The sequence below is a fragment of the Apteryx rowi genome, unplaced genomic scaffold (assembly GCF_003343035.1).
Source record: "Apteryx rowi isolate R43461 unplaced genomic scaffold, aptRow1 scaffold_537, whole genome shotgun sequence".
Classification (NCBI taxonomy): Eukaryota; Metazoa; Chordata; class Aves; order Apterygiformes; family Apterygidae; genus Apteryx; species Apteryx rowi.
This window is the reverse complement of record NW_020450802.1, coordinates 383,417-404,435: the sequence shown is the minus strand read 5'-3', so window position 1 is coordinate 404,435 and position 21,019 is coordinate 383,417. Positions and strand designations below refer to the sequence as shown.

General features: G+C 49.8%; 2 protein-coding genes across 17 annotated transcripts; one reads left to right on the top strand and one right to left on the bottom strand.

Annotated features, from left to right (window-relative positions):
* The first annotated feature begins 35 nt into the window (after positions 1–35).
* Positions 36–7,025, top strand: ATXN1L (ataxin 1 like). Of its 3 annotated transcripts, XM_026081134.1 has the most exons (3): positions 36–1,814; positions 5,102–5,214; positions 5,594–7,025. In XM_026081134.1, the coding sequence occupies exons 1-3, from the start codon at positions 327–329 to the stop codon at positions 5,676–5,678; spliced, it is 1,686 nt and encodes a 561-aa protein (XP_025936919.1). In that variant the 5' UTR covers positions 36–326; the 3' UTR covers positions 5,679–7,025. The 3 variants fall into 3 exon arrangements, with proteins under 3 accessions (XP_025936919.1, XP_025936917.1, XP_025936918.1); XM_026081132.1 differs by lacking the exon at positions 5,594–7,025 and having other exon boundaries at positions 36–3,496; positions 4,375–5,195; XM_026081133.1 differs by lacking the exon at positions 5,594–7,025 and having other exon boundaries at positions 36–3,496; positions 5,102–5,189.
* Positions 7,026–8,341: 1,316 nt separating this feature from the next.
* On the bottom strand, positions 8,342–21,019 carry ZNF821 (zinc finger protein 821). Of its 14 annotated transcripts, XM_026081138.1 has the most exons (9): positions 20,136–20,317; positions 19,461–19,772; positions 18,099–18,297; positions 14,851–16,830; positions 12,493–12,618; positions 12,172–12,314; positions 11,487–11,591; positions 10,392–10,558; positions 8,645–9,641 (listed from the first exon to the last, which is right to left on the bottom strand). In XM_026081138.1, exons 5-9 carry the CDS (start codon positions 12,572–12,574, stop codon positions 8,987–8,989), a joined length of 1,152 nt encoding a protein of 383 aa, XP_025936923.1. In that variant the 5' UTR covers positions 12,575–12,618; positions 14,851–16,830; positions 18,099–18,297; positions 19,461–19,772; positions 20,136–20,317; the 3' UTR covers positions 8,645–8,986. The 14 variants fall into 14 exon arrangements, 13 of the variants coding, with proteins under 13 accessions (XP_025936933.1, XP_025936930.1, XP_025936923.1 ...); XM_026081140.1 differs by lacking the exons at positions 19,461–19,772; positions 20,136–20,317 and adding an exon at positions 20,335–21,019 and having other exon boundaries at positions 14,851–16,548; XM_026081143.1 differs by lacking the exons at positions 19,461–19,772; positions 20,136–20,317 and adding an exon at positions 20,335–21,019 and having other exon boundaries at positions 14,851–16,548; positions 18,207–18,297.

Genomic DNA, 21,019 nt, shown 5'->3' with positions numbered 1-21,019 from the left:
GCGGGGCCGGGCCCTCTCCGTCCCGGGATTCACGGGTCCTCCTGCTCCCGGGGCCGCGGCTCACTGCTCCTCTGTTCTCGGTGCTCTGCCAGGAGCCGGGGGCTCCCTCTGTCCCCGGGCTCCCTCGGTGCCCGGCGGCGGGGGCTCCCTCTGCCCCCGGGGCTCGGTGCCCGGCGCTGGCGCCGGGGTTTACGGCTCCCTCTGTTCCCGGTACAGGTGAGGCGGTGGCCGGCAGCGGGGATCCGGGAGCTGGCGTCCGGCAGCCCCTTCGGGTGCCCCCATGAACGAGCATCGCGGCCGGGCCTGCCGGGACACCGTGTGGCGCCATGCGAGCAGGCCACGAGCGGAGCCAGGAGTGCCTGCCGCCCAAGAAGCGGGACCTGCCTGCTGCCAGCGTGGGCGCGGAGGCAGGGCGGGCGGGGGGCGCCCAGGCCTCGGGCGAGAGCCCCGAGTGGGGCCGGGCGGCGGGCCTGGGCCCTGCGGCCCTGCGCTATGGCCCAGGCGATGGCACCGAGGCCGTGGCGGGGCTGACGGTGGACCAGTATGGGATGCTCTACAAAGTGGCGGTGCCACCTGCCACCTTCTCCCCCACGGGCCTGCACCCCGTGGTGAACGTGAACCCTCTGCCACCGGCCTTCAATGTGACCTCGCCACTCATCCAGCACCCGGGGGTGCCATACCCTCCCATCCACTACGCGCAGATCCCCCCAACGTCTCTGCAGTTCATCGGCTCGCATTACACGGTGCCCTATGCTGTCCCTCCTGGCTTCCTGCCTAGTCCTCTCCTGTCTCCTTCCACCAACCTCACTGCCTCTCATGTCCCTCACTTTGTGCCATATGCCTCTCTCTTCACGGAAGAAGCCGCTCCTTCCCCTCAGACTACCTCTCCTACCCACACCTTCAACAAATCTGCTTCTGCCATCTCTCCTTCTGGCCAGATGCAGCACCATGCTGGGACCCAGCCATTAGATATTGCACCAGGTAGAATTCCTGTCTATTATCAGATGTCCCGCCTCCCACCAGGGTATTCGGCATATGAGACACCTACAGCAAGTGGAAGCYCAGATCCTCCTCAGCAAGACAGTCAGCTGAGCTCAGAGGTAGTTGCTGCCAATGGTGGACAGAGACATCTGGAGCATAATGTGGTGAGGAGGACCAGCGAGGCTGTGGACTCTGCCAGCAGTAAGGCTGAAGACTCTCTGCCAGGGACTGCAGTGGGATGTGTGGTCGATGGACAGTTTCTTTCAGGTTACCAGACTCTGAGAACAGAGGTCTCTGTGCCAGCTCACAGAAGCACTCCAGACACTGATCTGGAGGTTCAGAGGGTGGTGGGGGTGTTGGCGTCTCAGGATTACCATATTCTGGCAGCCCAGAGGAAAGATGACCTGAGCCCTTTAAACCTTTGCCATAATATCCCTGATCAGCAGGGGGAGTCAAGGGACGTTTTGAGGAGCACAGTGGAAAGGGCTGCTGCTGAGAAAAGCCAGTCCAGGAGTCCGTTTGTAATGTCCCCTGAAGAGACGGTTAGACAAAGACAATTAACCAAAGGAATGGTAATAGCCAACGGCAAGCCAGTCCTGGTGCCCGTTGTGTCTGAGCCCATCAGGTCTTCCTCTTCAGATACCCTGGTGAGGCAGAGCCCAGATGCGCAGGCTCGAGGAAGCATGCTTGAAAAGGACCTGACCCAACTGCAGCCACCCAGCTCCTCGCACTTGCCCTCTCACTTCATGAAAGGAGCCATCATCCAGCTGGCTACAGGAGAGCTGAAGCGGGTAGAGGACCTGCAGACTCAAGACTTTGTTCGCAGTGCTGAGGTGAGCGGGGGCCTGAAGATCGACTCCAGCACCGTGGTGGATATTCAGGAAAGCCAGTGGCCTGGGTTTGTCACATTGCATTTTGTGGTTGGGGAGCAACAAAGTAAAGTGAGCATTGATGTGCCCCCAGAGCATCCCTTCTTTGTGTATGGCCAGGGCTGGTCCTCCTGTAGCCCAGGGCGGACTGCTCAGCTCTTTGCTCTGCCCTGTCACAGGCTGCAGGTGGGCGACGTCTGCATATCAATCAGTTTACAGAGCATGAATGGCAACTCTGCTTCTCAGGCTAACTACCCTCTCGCAGGTCAGTTGATATCTACTAGAGAGAGATCTGAAAGAACAGTGCAGGGGTCCAGAGAACCACCTGACAGAGCTGCTGAAAGGAAGAGCCACCCAGAAAGGGACAGTGCAGCCCAGGGCTCTCACGCAGAAACCTCTCAGCCTGAGACTGGCAGTCAGCACAGCTGGACAGCCCCGGGCTTCCAAAGATACAGCATGCAGGCAGAGGAGCCTCGGCCGTCTCTGCTCCGTCCCTCTTTCATTCCCCAGGAGGTCAAGCTGTCTATTGAGGGGCGATCTAATGCAGGGAAGTGATCCCTTTGAGGCTGTGAGCTAGGGCGCRCCCTGTGCGTGAGCCTCACCTTCATCAGGTGAAGAAATTGCACAGACTTTGTGACAGGTTCACCAGCAAGGCTGCTCTCTGCCCTGCAGAACTGGATTTACTCCAGTTTGGTCGCTGACCAGATCCTCTTGGGGAATCGAGAGGGCTCCAGTGCCTCAGGGAGCAGCAACAGGCTAGTTGGGGTAGAGAATGGGGGATGTGCTCAAGAGCTTGTGACAAGAGCATTCCAGAGGTCAGGGCTTTGCACCTCCCTGAATACCTGGCTCCCTGCAGGGCAGGGTCTGAGCATTCAGGATAGGTGGGGAGATGAGAAGGGCAGACACAGCTTAAGGTAGCAGATAAAATTGCTGAAGATTTTATTCCTCCTTTCTCATGATGGGGAAAGATGGGTCCCCACTGGAGTTTAGGGGGCACTACTCCCAGTATCCCCTTTCTTCACACATGCACTTTAAAAGGACCGTTCGCCGATGGAGCTCTTGAGGGCAGGCTGCAGATGCTTCTCTGATGGTTCTGTTTATTGTCTCTTCCACTGAATCCAACCGCTCTTTCTTCTTGCAAAGAATCTACAGAGATCTGCATAAATGACAGAAATTGGAGAGGAAGGACCAAAAGGATGGGTTTGGGTGCAGGTGAATAGGAAACTGTGGAAAAGACTTGAGCACTTGGGATGGGACATGAGTTGGGATGGGAGACGTCAGTTTCCTTCTAAGAAATACATTTAATTATTTGACACCAAATCAAACCTTTCTTCCCATGTTCATAACCCTTTAAAAAAAAAAAAAAAAAAAGCTTCTCTTAGGCCTAAAACTTTTGCTGAGGTTTAGCCTACAGGTGATTTTTTTTCTCTCTCTCTCTCTATTTTTTTTTTCTTTTGAAAGCTGGAGTAAAATACATTTAGCATTCTCTAGGGAAGGATGGAAACACATTCTTCTACTGTGAGAAGACTGAGACTATTTTGTAATTAAATCAGAAGAAAACTTTCCAGATGGCTAATTCTTCACTGCAGGCAGTTTCCTGAATAAGCTCTAGACAACAGACAAGTGTTTGTGCATGTGCAGGCAAGGTACAAAGCTTCTCTTAATTACAGTTCCATGATTGATATAGGGACTAAAAATATCACAGCATCATAGGGCATTTTTAGGTGTTTTTCTGTTCATTGTTCTGATGCTTCACTCTGTAGAACAACATGGTAAAATTGAGAGTAGTCTCTTTCGCAGTGAGATCGAATATAAATGTATATTAATACCTCTTTATGGTAATAACACTCCATTCAAGTAAAGGTTCCTGTAGTTACACTAATTTGCCCTCTCTGACAGTGTGTTATGAAACCAACTCTAAATGCTTAGCTAGAATAAAAAAACAGTCACTGCTACATTGAAGATAAGAGTCTTCACTCTGACTTAACTTGGGTTTAAGTATTCCTTGTATTAAGATGCCCATCTCTGTGCTAGGACCATGCTTGCGAGAGGGTGTTGGGTTTCTTTTTAGTGTACAGGCCCCCACTAGACTCCTGATGCTGCTCCTAATGTTTAGCATCCCATTTGCTGTCTCCTTTTTCTCATCTTTCTGAGCTTTTCTGTCAGGCATGCCTAGCTGTTAGGGCTTTGCTTCTCTCCTCCCATGAACGCCTTGTGTGTCAGCACCTCCCATCTGTGTCACTGTCCTGCTGAGCTCGTAGTGGTTTTGTCTCTCAGGACTGTTCTGTAAACTCTTCAGAAACGTGCCCTGTAACTGACTGGCTTCAGTTGGCTGTGTGGCACAGGCGTGTTCTGCTTAGGTGTTAGGCAAGTTAGAGTGTCTCCAGAATGTTCCTACCCTCCAGGGCATCAGGCCTGTTGCTTTAGCATGCTGCTAGCTGTTTATGTTGCCTTTGAAATGCCTGCACCAGAAGAAAGTTTATTTTCAGGTCTTAGCTGAGATATGCTCTGCTCTTGCCTTCAGTGTTTGTGCCTCACAGGCGTTTTTCCAGAGTGAGGATGCTGCCTGTATCATCTGTAACTTCCCCCAAATGACACGCTGCTTTCCAGTCAGTCTCGTCAACTGCATTTGGAAATATAAAGTCATGGTGATGTTGTCGTGTGAAGATTCTGCCTCCTTGGATGCAGGAGCTGTGGGAACAGATACTGTTTTCATGGCACTATTTGTCAGTAAAACACACTGTCTGGGTCCAAGTGCCTGGCCTCATCGCCTTGTTCCTTGTGTGTCTCCCTTTTGCTACTCATTGGACTCTCCTACGCAAAGACCTCAATCAATCAGTGTTGGTTAGTATATAATGCTCAGGATATCCAGAATGTCTGTGGCCACAAGCAGAAAGCAGAGGAGCTCAGGTTCTGTCACCTGTTCTTTGCATGGTGCATGCAGAGGAATTCAGGGCTGTGGCAGACAGCTGAGAAAGGGATCTTACATATGTATGGCGTGTGAATGTGGAAGGGCTGGTTTCATGCATAGAGGGAACGTTTGAGCACTTGAATGGTGCAGAGCTTCTCGTGTGCCTCTCTGAGCACAGAAATCTCAGTCTGCTACAGAGAGGGCTTGGAGAGACTGCCTTATCTTGTGTGTTGCTGTACCTGCTACTCCTAGATCTCAGCTGCTCTGATCAGTGGTCTGAAAGGGCAGACATGACGTATGAGACAAGATGCTGTGAGGCTAAAATAACTTTGTACCCTAGGCAGCTGAAGGGCTGTACAGGTGCCCTCCCTTGTTTTCTCCTGGCCGCCGGCCCGGATTGCGGCCTGTGCGTCTGTTGAGGAGCGCCGCTCTGAGCTCTGTGGAAGAGGCAGGGTGAGTTAGACCTCCGTGCTGCTGCCCAGTCTCCCTGTCAGTCCCCTCGTGCATGTTTCAGCTGCTGGCTCCTCTGTGGCAGCAACAGTTAGGGCACATCTCATGGCGGGGGTATTACAATGAAGAATCTGGGCACCTGGCTGCTTGCCCCAGGGGCCACAGGCAAGAAGGGAGCACCGGAGGTCCTCTGGCCCAGTTTAGCAGTACTCATAATCACTGGAATCTGTCTTTATTGGGTTGGGCCATGTTGCTTCAGCTTCTGTGGTGGTGGTTGTTGCATTGAGCGTTCAGGATCTCCTGAGATAGTGTGTGAGACGGGCTCTGCTATAAGCAGAAAGGCTATGAGTGAGCCCGAGCCAGAGGCTTTTATTTCACTTAGGTTTACAGGGAAAGGAGGAGATGAAACCAGGAAGACATTGTGGAATGAGTTGGCTATCCAGGCTTTTCTGCTGGCAGAGATGTGACAGGCTTCTCGGAGGAATATACTGTTTTCCTGCTGTTACTGTGAAAGGAGGGAGAGCTGTGGTCTGTCCTACCTGGAGGAGGGGGCCTCCTGGCCTTGGTCTTCTCTCCATCTCGCAGGGATGCTGCAGGAAGAGTCTGTAGGATGCAATAATGGGTATCTGCAGCCATCTGTTCCAGCTCATGAAACATTCCTTGGGTCAGCTGCCCAGCAGAGGCCAGGCCTGTTTCTAGGCTACGTGTACATTGTTCCTCCAGGAACATGAGACTTGCTCCGAGTGACGAGCGCTCATCACTACCAGACTATGCAGAGGAAGCTCTGTCTGGAAAGGGGGAAAGCCGCAGAGGCCCCTCTGCCTCCCCTTCTCAGCAGTGCGCAAGTATAATGCACTTTTCACATTCAGTGTCCCTGTCCCCTTCCCCCTCCCCCCGACTTGAAGTCACTTTTCCCAGTAGAGAACTAATAATCCTTGTTACTCAGAAGGTGTTTTAAATGAAACTACAGCAGCTTGATTAGCCCAGATGCTAGTTCCTGCCCGCAGCAGTACATGTGCCTTTCCCTAGCATCACTCACAACTGCTCTTTGTCTTTCAGTCTGTCCTAGGGCCTGAAACTTTGCGGAAGCTGCTAAGATGGCTACGAATGCACATTCAGTACAGAGTTTGGCCCAGGGTGTGTTCCATGTATAGCTTAAAATGCTGATGGTCAAGGCCCCTCCATGGCCTTCACATCTGTCCATGGAGGACAGAACTTGCCCCTAACGTCCTTCTAGGCTGCTGCCACACCACCCTGCAAACGCACCCATGCACATTCTAGTTGCTTTCCACTTTCATGGCACCTTAGAGCCAGGGGAGGGTCTGCCCATGCAAAGCAGAGAAACAGACATGTCATGTTGGGGGAACTGGCTGGGCTGCCCTGAGGCAAGGAGGTCTTTGTAGATAAGTGCTGACCCCTCAACTATAATCCCAGTTATGTAATGGCTGTATTAACATGTAACCAACTGCATTGTATCTAAAGCCTTAGAACTAGTCAGGTGCTCCCCTCCAACCTTGTTCCTGCCCCTTTCTTCCTACCTGATCTTTAACAAAGCATTAATAATTCTAAGGATAATCTCTATTTTGTTGTGCTTTTTTTGTAACTGTTTTAAATAAATCAATTTGTACTGTATATTTGTACTTTTGGTGAGATCCTTTTTCCTGTTTTACCATTTTAAGTCTGTACTTGGCTACACACAGATTGTATTTTTATTGTTAATGCTCTTATGAATATTGCATTTAACTTGTTGACTCTGTAAACACAGTATATATCTATCTATATATATATATCTATATATAAACCAATAGCTTTTCCTTTGGCGTTTGAGACTTTTTGCTTGTCTGTGGCATCAGTGATCATTTGGGTGTGGGTTTTTGGGTCTTATGCAAAGTGATCTGGAGACTGCGACATGCACATGGTAAAGGCTGTCTGACAGATGTGTTATAAGCCATACCTGTGCTCAAATGCTTCTGATTTTATGTGCTCTTTCTTGAATCCCTTTAATACCATGGTTTTATCAGTAAGTGAAGCCTGGAATAATCATCAGCTGCCCAGTGAGGCAGCAGGGAAAACTTTCTTTCTTTTCCTTTTTTTTTTTTTTTTTCCAAACTGACAAACAAGAGAAAAAATCGAGTTTATGATTAAATCTCCTTTAAGTAGTGCAACTGAAACTTTTTTTTTTTTTTTTAACTTTCCTCTTCTGGTCTCAGGGAGGTGTCTTGTGGTCACCATTTCTGACAATGCAGAGAAACAGTAATCAGAGGGAGAACAGGGGTTTTCAATGTATTTAGACCACCGTGTAACTGTACTGCAGACCTTAACCAGAAAYGCTATGGAAGCAGTACAGTTCTTCATGCTACGACACACAGGTGTGTAGCACATCGGTTTTTGGTGGGCTGCAGTTTGGGAACCACAGAGTTAAAGCATACATTTAAGATGCTTATTCCTAAAGAAGCCAAAGAGGGGAGAATGTACCACCCTTCTGTCCCCCACCCCCCCAAGCCCTTTTGCTGCTAATGTTTTGCCTTCTTCAATTTGAACCTGCCTAGATTTAACTTTACATAGTTTTATAATGATTTCTATTAACATCGGGCACATTGTCATTTAGATACAGTCTATGATCATATTATCCTTGGCTACATCTTGAATAAAGTAAAGTAGGCTTAGATTCCTTACTATCACGCACGTTTTTCCAGTCTCAATTATTGTACCTTTCCATGGCTCCTCCCMAGCTCACCAGTTTTCTGCATTTGTCTCATTGGTTTCGCTGCTGAGCATGGAAACGAAAGCAGCTTTCTCTTTCTACCTGTGCTGTTCTGTTTACTAACGGTTCCTCACTATGAATGTGTTGTTCACAGTGACCAGTGAAAGTCGTTGTTGGTCAATGTGGGAATGAATTCTTTGCGCGTGACCCATGGTTCCAGGTGAGCATCTTTGCATTTGGCTGTATTAAAATGGTTGAACAAGCTCAGCTTACTAAGAAATCCATATAGTACGAAAGAACTGCTCTGTCCTAATTGTTTACCATTCAATCAAATTTTTCATCTGCAAACTTGAAATACCATTTATGTGAAAATTAACTCGTGAGTAGACCAGCAAACTTCTGTTCCCTGTGCGCTTACCTCAGTCAGCCTTTCTGTTAGTTTTTACATGGTGTATCCTAGAACAGGAACTCAATTTCCTCTTAGTTTTCCCATGGACGCTACTGCAAATAAGCACATAACAATAGAGTTAAGAGAGAGGGTGTGCACAGCCATTTCCAGGGAGATTAAGTCCTACCTTCCTTCCTTTTTATAGACACAAAAAGCAAGAGATTTATTTCTGGAGGAGTTGTGGACTAGCAATGTCCTCAGCTCCATAACTCATGCTGCAGTAAACAAGATCCTTTTTCAGTAAGGAAGGCTTTTTGCCTGCAGCAGAACTACAGCAGCCCAACCCCAACTATTGTGCAAGGGTCCAAGCACAGGATGAAGCAAAAGGCAAGGGAGGGGACTAAATAAATGTGAAAATTAATTTATTTTCCCTCTGTTCACAGGCTGTGGCGTGGCCCCCAGAGCAGATTGCATCCACAGAATCTGCTCCCACCAGGGCTACTTTGGCAGACATCTCTTGGCTCCATTCTCCTCCCATGTCCAGGAGAAAACCAGAACCATATGTGAGGGAGGCTGGGCCTGGGAGAGTCAGCCAGGCGCACACAGCAGCCTCCTGAGTAGAGAAGCCTGCTAGTGCCGCCACAACAGGTGCCGCAGGGGTGACATGGTCCTTGACCTGCAGCTCAATGCAGTCCACTGTTGTTCTGCTCCTCAAAGGCCATTTTGCCCAGCAGCTGGCTCTCCAGCTCAACATTGCTCACTGGCAGCTGGAAAAAGTTCATTTCAGCTGCCAAAGCTGCCATGGCAGAGGGGTCCTGGCCAAACTGTGCCCGGAGCATCATGTCCATTTTCTCCAGGCGCCGCTTGAGCCTCTTGGCCTCGCGCTCCCGGATGAGCCGGGCCTGCCGCTTCTCCGGGGTCTCGTTTGCACGTTTCAGCCGCATGGCTTCCCGGTCCCTCTGCAGCCGTCGTGCCCTCTGTTCATCTGTCTCTTGCATTCGCTGCAGCCGCTTAGCCTCTCGATCCCGCATACGTCTCACTTCCCGTTCCTCGGGTGTCTCGTTGTCCCGCCGGCTCTTCTTGGCTGTGCGCTCCCGCTCCAAACGCTGCAGCCGCACTTCCAGGGGCTCGTTCTGCCGACGAAGCGCCCACTTTCGCACGCCAGGTGTCTGCGCCTCCAGCAGCTTACGATAAGCAGCACAGTTGTTGCACACTAGGAGAATGCCCGCAGGATACACAGGGGCATGAAAAGCAATGTCCTTCCCCTCAACACTGGAGGGTCCCTCACTGTGTGATGTGGGCAGGTGTTCTGCACTGAGCACTTCTGGCAGCTTCTCGCTGGAAAGCAGAAAGAGCAGCAAATCAGAGACTGGTGCTGACAGAGTCCTCTGCTCATGCTCTGCCTGGGGACGCAATGAACAGTGCCCCTGCTGGTGGCCAGGAGAGAGGCCTGTGCTAAACCATTCCTGCCAACAGACACGTCTGCCTAGCTAAAACCAAGCAACATCGTATACAGGCATAGCAAGGGGGTTAGTTAGCCCAGAGCAGTTTCTGGGGTGGAAGAGAGCAAGGGCAGGAATTTCCCAGCAAGATGCTCCTTCCCATCATCTCTGGATTTCTCTTTTCAGCTCTGTTCCACTAATCAGTGGCTAAACTTCCACCAGGCGGGACACAAACTAGGAACATTTTGGTTTCTGCCTCTCATCCTGCCCTGGAAGTAAGGAACCCGCTGGGCAGACTAAAACACTGGCCAGCACAGACCTAATCTGATGGATTGCTGGGCAAGGGAAGCAACGGTTGTTCCCCAGCAGTTGGAGACCCCAGTGCTCTTTGCATAGTTCTACTTCTTCACAGACTTAAGGAACACGTAGGAACGTTTTAGCAGCATGGCTTATGGAGGTCTAGCCTTTAGCAGGTGACTTGGAGCTACTGGCAGGAAGGGATCAAGGGACTGTTGCTCGCTGGGGATGTTCACAGCTCTCCAGGCCTTAGTAGGGCCAGAGACATTATTCCTGCATCACTTCAGGCAACCCACTTAATCTTTACCATGGGTGCCCTAGCCCACTCACCAGCCAGGGTGACCCTGACCTGTTGAATGTGGTGTGGCTGGTGAAGCGTGCTCCGCACACTGCACAGTTTGACAGCTGGTCCTCTGAGTGGATCAGGAGATGTCGCCCAAGAGATCCTGGTGAGCTGAGGGCTCTGCCACATACAGGACACAGGTAGCTCTTGGCGCTCACCACAGCTGCAGTGTGCTGCAAAACAACCATTAGGTTGTTAGTGACAAATTATTCAGCTCCCTGCCCAGCCTGAGGCATGCTCTACAGACACGGCAAACCGCTTTGTTCAGTCTCTTGGAATAGGACCACTTAACCACTAAAACTTCTGCCTGAGAGCTCCTTGACCAAGCGCAAGACATTTGGGGTATCATGGATTAAACAGCAAGGAGGAAACCTTTCCTACAGCTTCACCCCCAGAACAAGAGAAACAGTTAGGGCCAAAACAGTTGGATCAGAAGAACTGGCCCTTGTTTTCAGTAGTGCATCTGAGGAGCTGCTTTTGCTGGACAAAGCATGACTGGACTAACAGTAGGCAGGATGCTGATGAAGAAGCACTCACTATAATAGTAGCTGAAGACAGTGACCTGGTGCAGACAAGTTGCCAATTCAGTATTGCTTCATTCCTCCTTTTACAGGCTTTGATGTGCTATGAAGAGAGCCCTGACAACAAAACCTGTGCGATCCCAGCACAGAGTTCCTGCAACGCTGGAATCGTTTCAGAGAAAGAACAGCTGTTGTCATGGGTAGGAACTGTGATAAAGCGGCAGAATAAAGAACAGAGTGATGAGGAGGGTTCCTTATCTCACTGAATGACGCAAAATTGCCTCCGCTTTTAATCTGAAGGAACTGCCTGTCTCAGCCTGGAACTGCTGGCAGTGACTGCCTTGGGATGGAGCTGTGTTCCCCAGATCGCCACACAGGTGCCTTGCTGCTTCTTTCCCCAGGACTCTCTCTGGACTATCTGCTGTAATCTTCAATCACATCCTAGCTAGAAGCTCAGTTCTGTGACTGCAAAGACCAGAACGAAGTCACCCTGTGCCCCTTGCCTACGCTTGTTTCTGGATTTGGGGCAGTTGAGGGGGTTAGGGCCAGAGATATCCGACGGTGTGGAACCATCCCCTACCTGGTATACGTGAGCAATGAGCTGCTCTCTGCTTCCACACTCCAGCTGGCAGAGGGGGCACTGTGACAGCCCCAGCATGGGGTCAGCATGCAAACTCTCAGGTGCCTACAGGGAGGGAAAAACATTTTGGTATAAGACACAGATCCTTGCGTAGCCACCCCACCCTCCCTCAGCATCTGCTCAGCACTGCGCACGGGCCCTGCACAGATCAGGTGCTATGCCCAGTCCCGCTGGGGCTGGTTTGCTGTTCTGGCAGTAAGGAAGACGGCCCAAAATTTCCTTTACGCAACCTCTGAGCAAAACTCTTGCAGTCTCAGGGAGGAAAAACAGAGGCCTCCACTTGCACCTAGGCTCTTGCCAGCCCAGTGGTTCTGGTAGGTAAGACCTGCTCTGTTGTAGGAGGGAAGGGGAAGYCAGCCAGAGAAAGGAGCTGGAACTGAAGGAGCTGTGCACACTCTGCAGTCATCTTAGCCAGCCAGGAGAATGACAGCTTGTCCCTGCTATCTCCTGTTCCTGGCAGCCCAGGAGCTCTTCATACCATTTCCTCCTGCCAGGAGAGGCTCTTTGGAGGAGGTGAGAGGGGGAACGAGAAGATAGGAAATCTTGGTGGGGAGAGGAGGGTGTTTAGACAGTGCCCTTCTCTCTGCCAGGGAGGCAAGACGGTGTGCAGTGCTAGGACACTTGCCTTGTTTTCTCTCATCAGTGGGGTTCCAGCCACAGGTTGTTCTGCATTCTCTAACTCCTTTTTCACTTTCACCATTGAGCCGTCCTCCTCAGATGTATGGGAAGAAACTTCATCCTGTGTGGTTTCCTCATCGTCACTCTCACCTGGAACACACAGCAATTGCTCTAAGCCTGCTCACCTAAGAGCCGAGGGCTAGCCCAGAGGACGAGGCAGATAGGGCAGCCCCCAGAGACCCCCACAAGTTGTGCTGCACCCAGCCCACCCCTTGTCAGCGTCCCCCCAGTCCACTGCCTCACCACTGCTACAAGGGGCAGAACTCACTGCTGCTGGAGTCATGGTCTTGCAGCTGATGGATGGCTGGTCTCTGCTCCCCGAGAGCTCCAGGAAAGTCGTTTTTCATCATGGCTTGGCGGGCTTGCTCCTCCAGCCCTGCGAAGACTTGCTCCCCTGGCAGCCACAAGGACAAAAAGTCAGACCGACGCCATCCCACTGTTTTCACCACTAACGCCTGCCAGAAGCACAGCAGGCATGGGGCTGCTCACGGGCACTGTGCAGAACCTCTGAAGCCACCTCTTCCAAAACATGCAGCGACCTCTGCGCTTGCCTGTCCCATAACTCCAACCTTCTGCACCTGCTGACATGAGTCCAGTCCCCAGGTCTCGAACAGTCTCGCTACCGAAAACATCTGGCATCGGGCTGCTCGCAGCATGCCCTTGTATACCATGAGGCTCGCGTGCCAGCAGCCTGCAAGGCCCCCCACACCCCCAAACGGAGCCGGGTGGCTCCTGCGTCCTCAGACACACTATCTGCCAGTGAATTACRGCACAGGCGTGGGGGGAAGCCACACGGGGTGACGGCAGTATCCCAAATCAAGCACAGTGCTATAAGGCTCTGCTAAATCACTCCCTGCTGCTACAGGCAGCCAGTGGGTACTGCAGCTGACCACGGTTCTGGTCAGGATGTTCAGAAAGCAATCCAATCATACTAAGGCCTGGGAAAGCACAGATATCAGTGCTTTTGTGATTCCCAAGCTAGGTTAAACTCCTTTTTAAATATAGGCTCAATTTTTCTCTCTGTATTTTCTCGCTGTGGAACTAAAGGGCAGACTAAGTCTGCATGCCTGCCTTAATTGTGGTATTCCATAGCTTAAAATCATTACGACTTCTAAGCCAAGCTCTAAATATTCTATGTTGGCACTTCCTGCTTATAATATTTGTCATGTTTCCTTGTCATGTAGTTCCACTGAAACATTCTTGACCTTAACTTAATCACTATGTAACATTTGTTTGTGAATTTCTTCTTTAGTTATTAAAAAGTTCTTCCATAGGCAGCAAGTAATTAACCAGATAAAATGCTATCCTACACTATTTCTAGTTATTTGGAGAAAGAAAATTACATTTTTTTTAATTAGCTTAATGGACTGGACTATGTCCACTGGTCCACACTGGTGGCCCAGCAGTAGCTGGATCGCTGTGGAACAGCACAAAAGCCAGCCCATCCAGTATAGAGGCTGGGCTTTGCCAGCGCAGCGTCAGGCTGCTACCGCGCACAGCCCCCTTCCTCCTCCCTGCCCTCCGCCGGGCTCCTCCGCAGGGCAAGCAGCCATCCTTTAACATTCAGCTCCCACTGCGCTCTGCACTGTTCACTGGTTTCTTTCTTTCACCCAGGCTCCAGACTAAATGTTTCAACAGATATGCTTGGAGATTTGTAGGTAAGATTCGGGACTGCCATTTACTGGTATTATTTTGCATAACATATATTTCTCCTTCAAGAGAGACAGACATAAAAGTACCTTTTCTTGGGAGACTTGCACAGAAATAGTCTCTTCCCAAAGGCCTGGCGCCTCCCTCCCAGCCTCGAGGCTCTGTCACTGCCACTGCCCCGAGGGCTGCGGACCTGCTGCCCTGCAGGAAGCTGTCTGTGCTCAGGGCTGCTGCTCTCCCGCTGACATGACGGGCAACTGGCTTCGCTACCTTGCCTTGCCCTGGCTAAAATCAACTCCAGTGACACCACACAGGCTCGAAAGGAAAACTATAAGGGAGTGAACCTGGAGGGCTGAGATGCTTTTTGAGGATAGCTTACAGTCTGCTTTGTTGAAAACAGCAGACCGTGACCACCGGCACAACTCAACAGCAGAACAGGAGACGCTAAACGCTTTGGAAGAAGGTAATTATCTGAGCTTCTCTGGAAGAAAACTTTTTACAGCAATCTCTGCTAAGGAAAACTTTCAGTTCCAAAGAATAACGGTAAAAGCCAACCATTATTTTTCACATTAAAACAAACAAATGGCCTTCCTCCAGACATAGTCATGATTTACCTCTATTAACAGATGAGCTGGGAGTATTTGGGATAAAGTGCTAAAGTTCCCCAAGTTCCAGCTTTTTGATTAAATTTATCAACTAATTTGTAAGCAAGTTCTCAGGAACTACTCAAAGCATAAATACAAAATTACCAAGGAAGATGCCATACATTTTTCACATGTAACAAAGAAGTCAAAACATAGCTTTCAGAACAAAATCGAACCTTTTAGTATAGGGTCACAACTAGCATCAATATAACCAGGGAATTGCATTCTTGGCCCTTCGAGAGAACCAGTTTGGTTACAACAGGTGTATTCCCCCGTGCAAAGCTGTTTCAGCCAGCTTCGCCCCATACTCACACTGCCTTTCTGGTGCTTACCTCACAAGTTCTGGCATTGCTTTAAAAAGCAGTAATTTATGTCAGATTTCAAAGACCTTCAGAAGTTTCACGGAGACTGTGGGAGACGAGGTTGAGTTCCCAGCATCCCCGTGGAGGTTTCCAAAAGCATTTGAAGGCCTTCATCATTCTTTTTCAGAAATGCAAGAAAGATTTCTGTAGAGGGCTTGGGAACACAATCCATGTGGGCTGAAGAGAGGTGCTGCGGAGCACCCTAAATCTTATCTGCCACAGAAAGCAGCAGGTACCATGGTTATTGCTGTGACACACGTACCCCAGCCAGAACCCATTCCAAGCCACACTGAATGCTTTCCATAACCACCAGGAGTGGTGCTTTTGTCTGGACCACAACCTCATGCTGGTGGGACTGAGATACAGGCTGTGTATTAACAGCAGAGACCGCAGAATTACAGTGCCTCCCCAAACAACCAGGAAAGATCCCTGAGACAAAACAAGCATTGCAAGTAAAAGAGAAAGTATGCTGAATGAGGAAACCCGCAATACACAGAATAGATGTAAAATTATGGTGGAAGATATGCCACCTGTGTCAGAGTTGCAAAACAGGACTCCCAAACACCGCTGCAACTGCTAGTGGAAGCACAGTTTTGTGTTTGTTTTCTTCCCCCTTTCAGATGGTTTACGTCTCCACTGAGCAGCAGCCTGGAGTATAATGGCAGGTAGGTTCCTGCTCAGATACAGAAACTGTGCAGACAGTCTGTAGTGTCAGGATTTTAAAAAGCTGTGATCTTTATAAGAGAGGACAGAGGAGGGGACTCTATTCCTATCAGTAAAACTAACATTAATCACAACAACTAACATAGCAATCACATCTGCCAATTGCCTTTCTGTTTAACATACACAAAACCAAGTTAATATTGATTCAGCACAGTGCAAAGAACTATCAGCTTACAGCTAGAAATGCAAACTGTTAACCAAACCCGTGCTGTTGGCACTCAACATCTTCTGCATTCTCCACTAGCCTGTATCTAAAAGGCATCATGGGATTTGGAAAAAAAGCTTTTTTAAACTCTGTCTTTTGCTTATATGGATTTTCTTGTGTATTAAACTAATATTGTTTCCCAAAGAATCTAGGGAGGAGTGTTCTGCTCATCTACATATGGACTAAGTCATACTTTGACATAGCTTTAATGCTTTAATGTTTAATGGGTACAGTGTTACGCCTTTATTGTTTCCGCACACATATGCTCAGACAAACACTTACCCCCTTACCCCCTTCAGTTACACTTACATTCATTTGGAATGGAATAAGAGAGGAAACAGCTTTAAGATCACCACTATCAGTAAAGAACATGATGTTCAATATTGAATTCACAGACTCTTCTCCAGAAGTTTCTTTATTAAATACAAAAAGGGCTGCAGGCTGACTGCAACACCAAAACAAATCACTGTATTTGTTTTACAAACAGCTAGAGATGTTGGACAGTGAAAGGTCATACAAATGCCTCTGCTTTGTGTTCCAGTTCTCCTCTCCACAGTCTTGTAAATGAGTGGGATGCCAGGAGAGCAGCTGTGAAAGTAGGGGGCAGCCCTGTGGTACTGTGCAACAGTGGCAGTTATGACTGCCAGGATCTGGTGGTGTATCAACTTGGCAGCCAGAAATCTTTTTCCTGAGCCCTTCCCTTCTTGAACTGTATGAATGCAGGACAACTCTCAGGTGTTCTGGAAAATAAACAAACAAACAAACAACCCCCACCTCAAAACCCACAAAACAAAATCAAAAGAAACTCTGCATCATTCCCCTGTCTTTCTTCCTAAACAGAAAGGTCTCTCTTAGATAAGCCACTTTCTCYCCTCCTTGTACATCAATTTAAAGTCCCTGTTCGTGTAGGTCTTCTCAGTGTTCCTTTCCTGGACCTGAAATCTGCAAGTCTTTCCACCACTGTGGATCTAGTCCACCTGCCCCATCGCTATTTTGGGTTGTCCACACTGCTGTAGTGGTTACTGAAATGAAAAACAACAATTGAAAGTTAATAACCACAGCCCACAGAGCACTTGAAAAACAAAGGATTTTGAAGTAAGTAACAATTTCTGCTTAGTTTTGAATGATGTGTGCTACTTCTTGCAAGGTACTTTCTCCTCAAGCTGGGGATATGAAAGACAGCAGAATTCAAGGAACACTGAAGAGCACAGAGTATGCATATAACAGAGGGAGAGGGAAGGAAATGCAGGATTAATTGGATATTGTGACATGATAAATAGCTAGGAAGTGGTAATTAATTTGACTAACAAAGGCTGTTTCAAGAGTTCTGAAATAAGCATCACTTGCAAAGGGTACAAGCCACAGAAAGAAGAGCAGCTCATGGGACAGCAGGAAGAGAAGCGGAAAAAAAAAAAACCCTAAAACCTGCAGCAGAATTTTTGGCAAGCACGAGAACAGTGGACTTGCTCACAACTGATGGAGTAATAGTGCAGCAATGGATGGGCTTGAATGCAAGATCAGATGATTTGCTCAGAGAGATTTTATACTTTAGAGACTGGGAGAAAATAAAGACCAAATTGAACTAATGAAGATATCTCCATATGAACAAGAGAACTGCATTGTATTTTCCAATTCAATAAGGAATGAGTAATGCAGTAAGTATATTCCAGTATTCCAGTTTTATTTGTTATCACTTCTTTGGGTGAAAGTGTTTTTCATGCACCATGTGGCAAAGCAAAATGAAATTATTAAGAGCCGGTTATGTGCTGCAGCCCTGCCAAAGGGGAAACGACTACAATCAGAAGGGTAGAAGCCCTGGCCATTGTGCAAAATGAGACTTTTGCAATAACAATAACTTTTGTGGTTATTTCTGTATAATTTGAAATTTCCTCCCACTTCACCTTCCATTTCAAACCATTTGACTTGTAAGCATACAACTTCCCAGCCAGTCACTCTGCATGCCAAACAAAGTGCTTCTGTGCTAACTGGGGACAGYAAACCATGTTGTTGTGAGAGCTAGGTTAAATGAGAGGCATGCCAAGCCTGGAAAATAACAAGGGGTGGCACTGAGCAAGCCAGGGAGAGCTCTGCAGCTGTTGCCTGCCCAAGTGAATATGAGAAGGAAGATAACGTGGAGCGGTCAAGCAAGGAAGTAGGCACAGTCCTCCTATGAATTTATCCAATTAGTCATTCACAGCAGTATTTATGCGATTCCAAAAAGCAATTCCTCAGCCCCAAAGCCTGCCAAATCAGACCCTAGTTGCAGACAACTGCATAAAAAGCTGCATACCTGCTGTCCCTTTTATTTCTTTCCTCCCAAACCATTTCAGTCCCTGTGAAGAAGTCTCAGTAATGTGCCTGCTGTCTCTCAGCCTGACTCCTCATTCTGCTGGCTCACCCAGTTCTTGGAGCTGATGCTCTCTCCGATTATCCTCGTCATTCACCAGTGCACTGCATGACATTTCTGGGCCCTCCAGATACACAGCAGGCTAGGTAGACAGAGAAGTTCCAACGATTTGGTGGTGTTCATCAAAAGACACAAGTTTTCCATCACGAGGTGGAGACATCATCACTGTCATTTGCCTTGTATCTTTCAGTCCTTTTATCTTCTTGTGGTTCTGCTTGCTGCTCTGGGTGACTCCTATCAAATAGTTGCTCTGAGAGCTAATGTACTACATGTAAAGGAGGTGAACCGGTCCCAGACCTCCTCTCTCTAAGGCATATCAGATACCATACCTCAACCTCATGCCCACTGGTAGCATGTTTGTCAGACAGTCTCCCCTGAGACTGAAACTGGTGATGCAATCACTTCTGTTGCAGATATTAAAGGTAATGTTCACTGTGAAAACAGTGCACAGCTGAACTCCACAGTATGTACAGCTCTGTATATAACAGTACTAGCTTCTGAGGAACATAACCCTAATGCAGTGGAGTGCAGAAGAGCAAACGGAGAGCCCACCTGAACACCAAGGAAAATCTACCTGCACCATTACAGCTGTTATATCCCTTGGTCTCCATACATCCAGACTCTACACCAGGGGAGAAAGCACAAGAGCGTGCTGTATGTAAGTCTAATCTAAACAGCAGCAAGTAATATCTGTGCACTCTTGGAAGCAAGTATGTGTGGATGCAAGATGTATTACTGGCATGGTAGGAGAAAACACAGGAGGTATCAAATTTCTCTAACAAAGACAATTCTGAAGTCATTAACGTACTAGCAGGCAAATCAAAACTACACTGTGCCTAGTGTTGAACCCAGCACAGAGAAGCAGGAATTGGAGAGCACAAGTCACAGTGCAGCTGCCAAAAGTCAGCCCTCAATACTCTTACACCAGCCACCAAGGAAAGCTTTGTCAGCCCTCCCATGCATAGCTCTAGCAGCCTAGCGGGCTTTCAAATCCCAGAGGTAATTCTCCCCAGTAGAGAATCCCAGACAGAGGTAATTTTCCTCATTATGCTTGCTAAGTACACAGAGAACAGCATGCATAGATTTCTGTTGCCATATCCATACAGACAGACAGCACAGAGAAACACAGAGACGTGCAAGGCAGCAGCATCAGCAAAGTGAGGCACTGTTAGGGCTGCAGCACTCAGCTCCCAGTCCCGTACTTGCAACAGCTACGACACTCTAGCAATACCTATGCCCTCTCACCAGCCTTGCTTCCACGTTTCCCCCAAAGCAGGAACTTGTTGTTGTCCTCTTTCCAGCCTTGAGTCCAGACATGTCTCCAGTCACAAGGCCGGGTTTAGCAAGACCGTATCTCCAGTCCCCCCTCCCGGTTTTCCACTGCTACAGCCAGTCAAACAAAAGCCGTAGATGTGCAGTTTCCACTCTGCAGCCCAACATCCACAAGTTGGTCTCCCAGCTCCACTAACATCTTGCCATAGCCTGCCCACAGAAAGTGCTGATGAACAGCATCTTAAGCTGCTCCACTACAGGACAAATGCCAGGGTCTTGATGTTGCTGGAGAAACAGAGAACTGGCCTCTCAGCTGAGATCAAGAATGATCTAATAGACAGCGTTTATCTGCCCACTAACTGACTTAGCCACTGCCCATTCCCTGCAAGGGAAGGAAAAATGGCTTTGTGCACATTATCTGGTAGGAAATTGAGGTACAGTGAGCTTAAGTGACGTGTCCAAGGTCAGCCAGTTGAGTCTGTGGTAGGGCAAAGATGAGAACCCAGGATTTCCTGGCTTCCAGCCACACACTCAGACCACCTCACCCAGAACTCCCTTTGCTACCCAAAGTCACATTTCTTAGTGTACTAACTTGCACTCGYGACAGTATGAACGCAAAGCCCGGCTGCAGTTCCTGCACATACAAACCTGCCCTTACGTGTCAGCTTATCCCAGCCCTGCCACGCCAGGCACAGCTGCTCCCCCGCTCCGTGGAGCTCAGTCCCCAGCACGAAACGCGAACAACCGTTCCCTGGCGAGCCGCAGCCCTTGCCGCCCCCCTCCTCCCCGTGCGCTCCAAAGCCATCAGCCAGGGCAGGGATCCCCCGTGCTGCAGTGTGATACTCACAGTGAACTTTGTTGGGAGTGGTCTGTTTCCGACGGGACATGTTTCCCTGGCCCGGAGCACGGCGTGTTCCCTCCGGCAGCCGAGGGCTCGCCTGAGAAGGGGAGAGAGGAGAAGAGCTGGTCGCAGGCACTGCGGCACCCACGTCTGGGGCCGCTCCCACCCGTGGGCCTCGCTGCGGCTGTAGGCCCTGCAGACGCCCCGCGCGGCCAGGCCTGCCCGCCGAGGCGGCCTCGCGCCTGCAGGCCCATCCCATGGCGCGGGRAGCGGACGCCACCCCGTTTCCCGGCGGCGGGCCCCCTTCTGCCTCCCCTGCGCGCCCCTGGCATGGCGCTCCGAGGGGGCCCACGGACGGACACGCCGAGGGGAGCGGCGCGGCCACATTGCCCTCCTGGGGCCTGGTCCCTTCTGCAGGCAGGGCCTGGGGCAGACGGGAGGGCGCACCGATCCCTGTCCCTCGCGGGGTGGCGCAGACCCCCTGTCCCTCGCGCAGGGGCAGCCCGGACCCCCTGTCCCTCACAGGGCGACACGGATCCCCGTCCCTTGTGGGGCGGCGTGGACACCCTGTCCCTTGCCTGGGGGGGGGGCGCTCCAACCCCTCACACAGGGGACCAGGACAGACGGGAGGACGCACTGACCCCTGTCCCTCACAGGGCGGCGTGGACCCCCCGTCCCTCGCGCAAGGGGA

Excerpts from the sequence above, each read along its gene's own strand:
- ZNF821 (XM_026081135.1), bottom strand. The coding sequence starts at position 20,587 with ATGGGATGGGCCTGCAGGCGCGAGGCCGCCTCGGCGGGCAGGCCTGGC. Across the intron at positions 12,619-20,334 it reads CACTCCCAACAAAGTTCACT|GGGAGCAAGTCTTCGCAGGG; the intron begins GTGAGTATCACA and ends TGTGGCTGCCAG. Across the intron at positions 11,592-12,171 it reads CACTGATGAGAGAAAACAAG|GCACCTGAGAGTTTGCATGC; the intron begins GCAAGTGTCCTA and ends CCCTCCCTGTAG.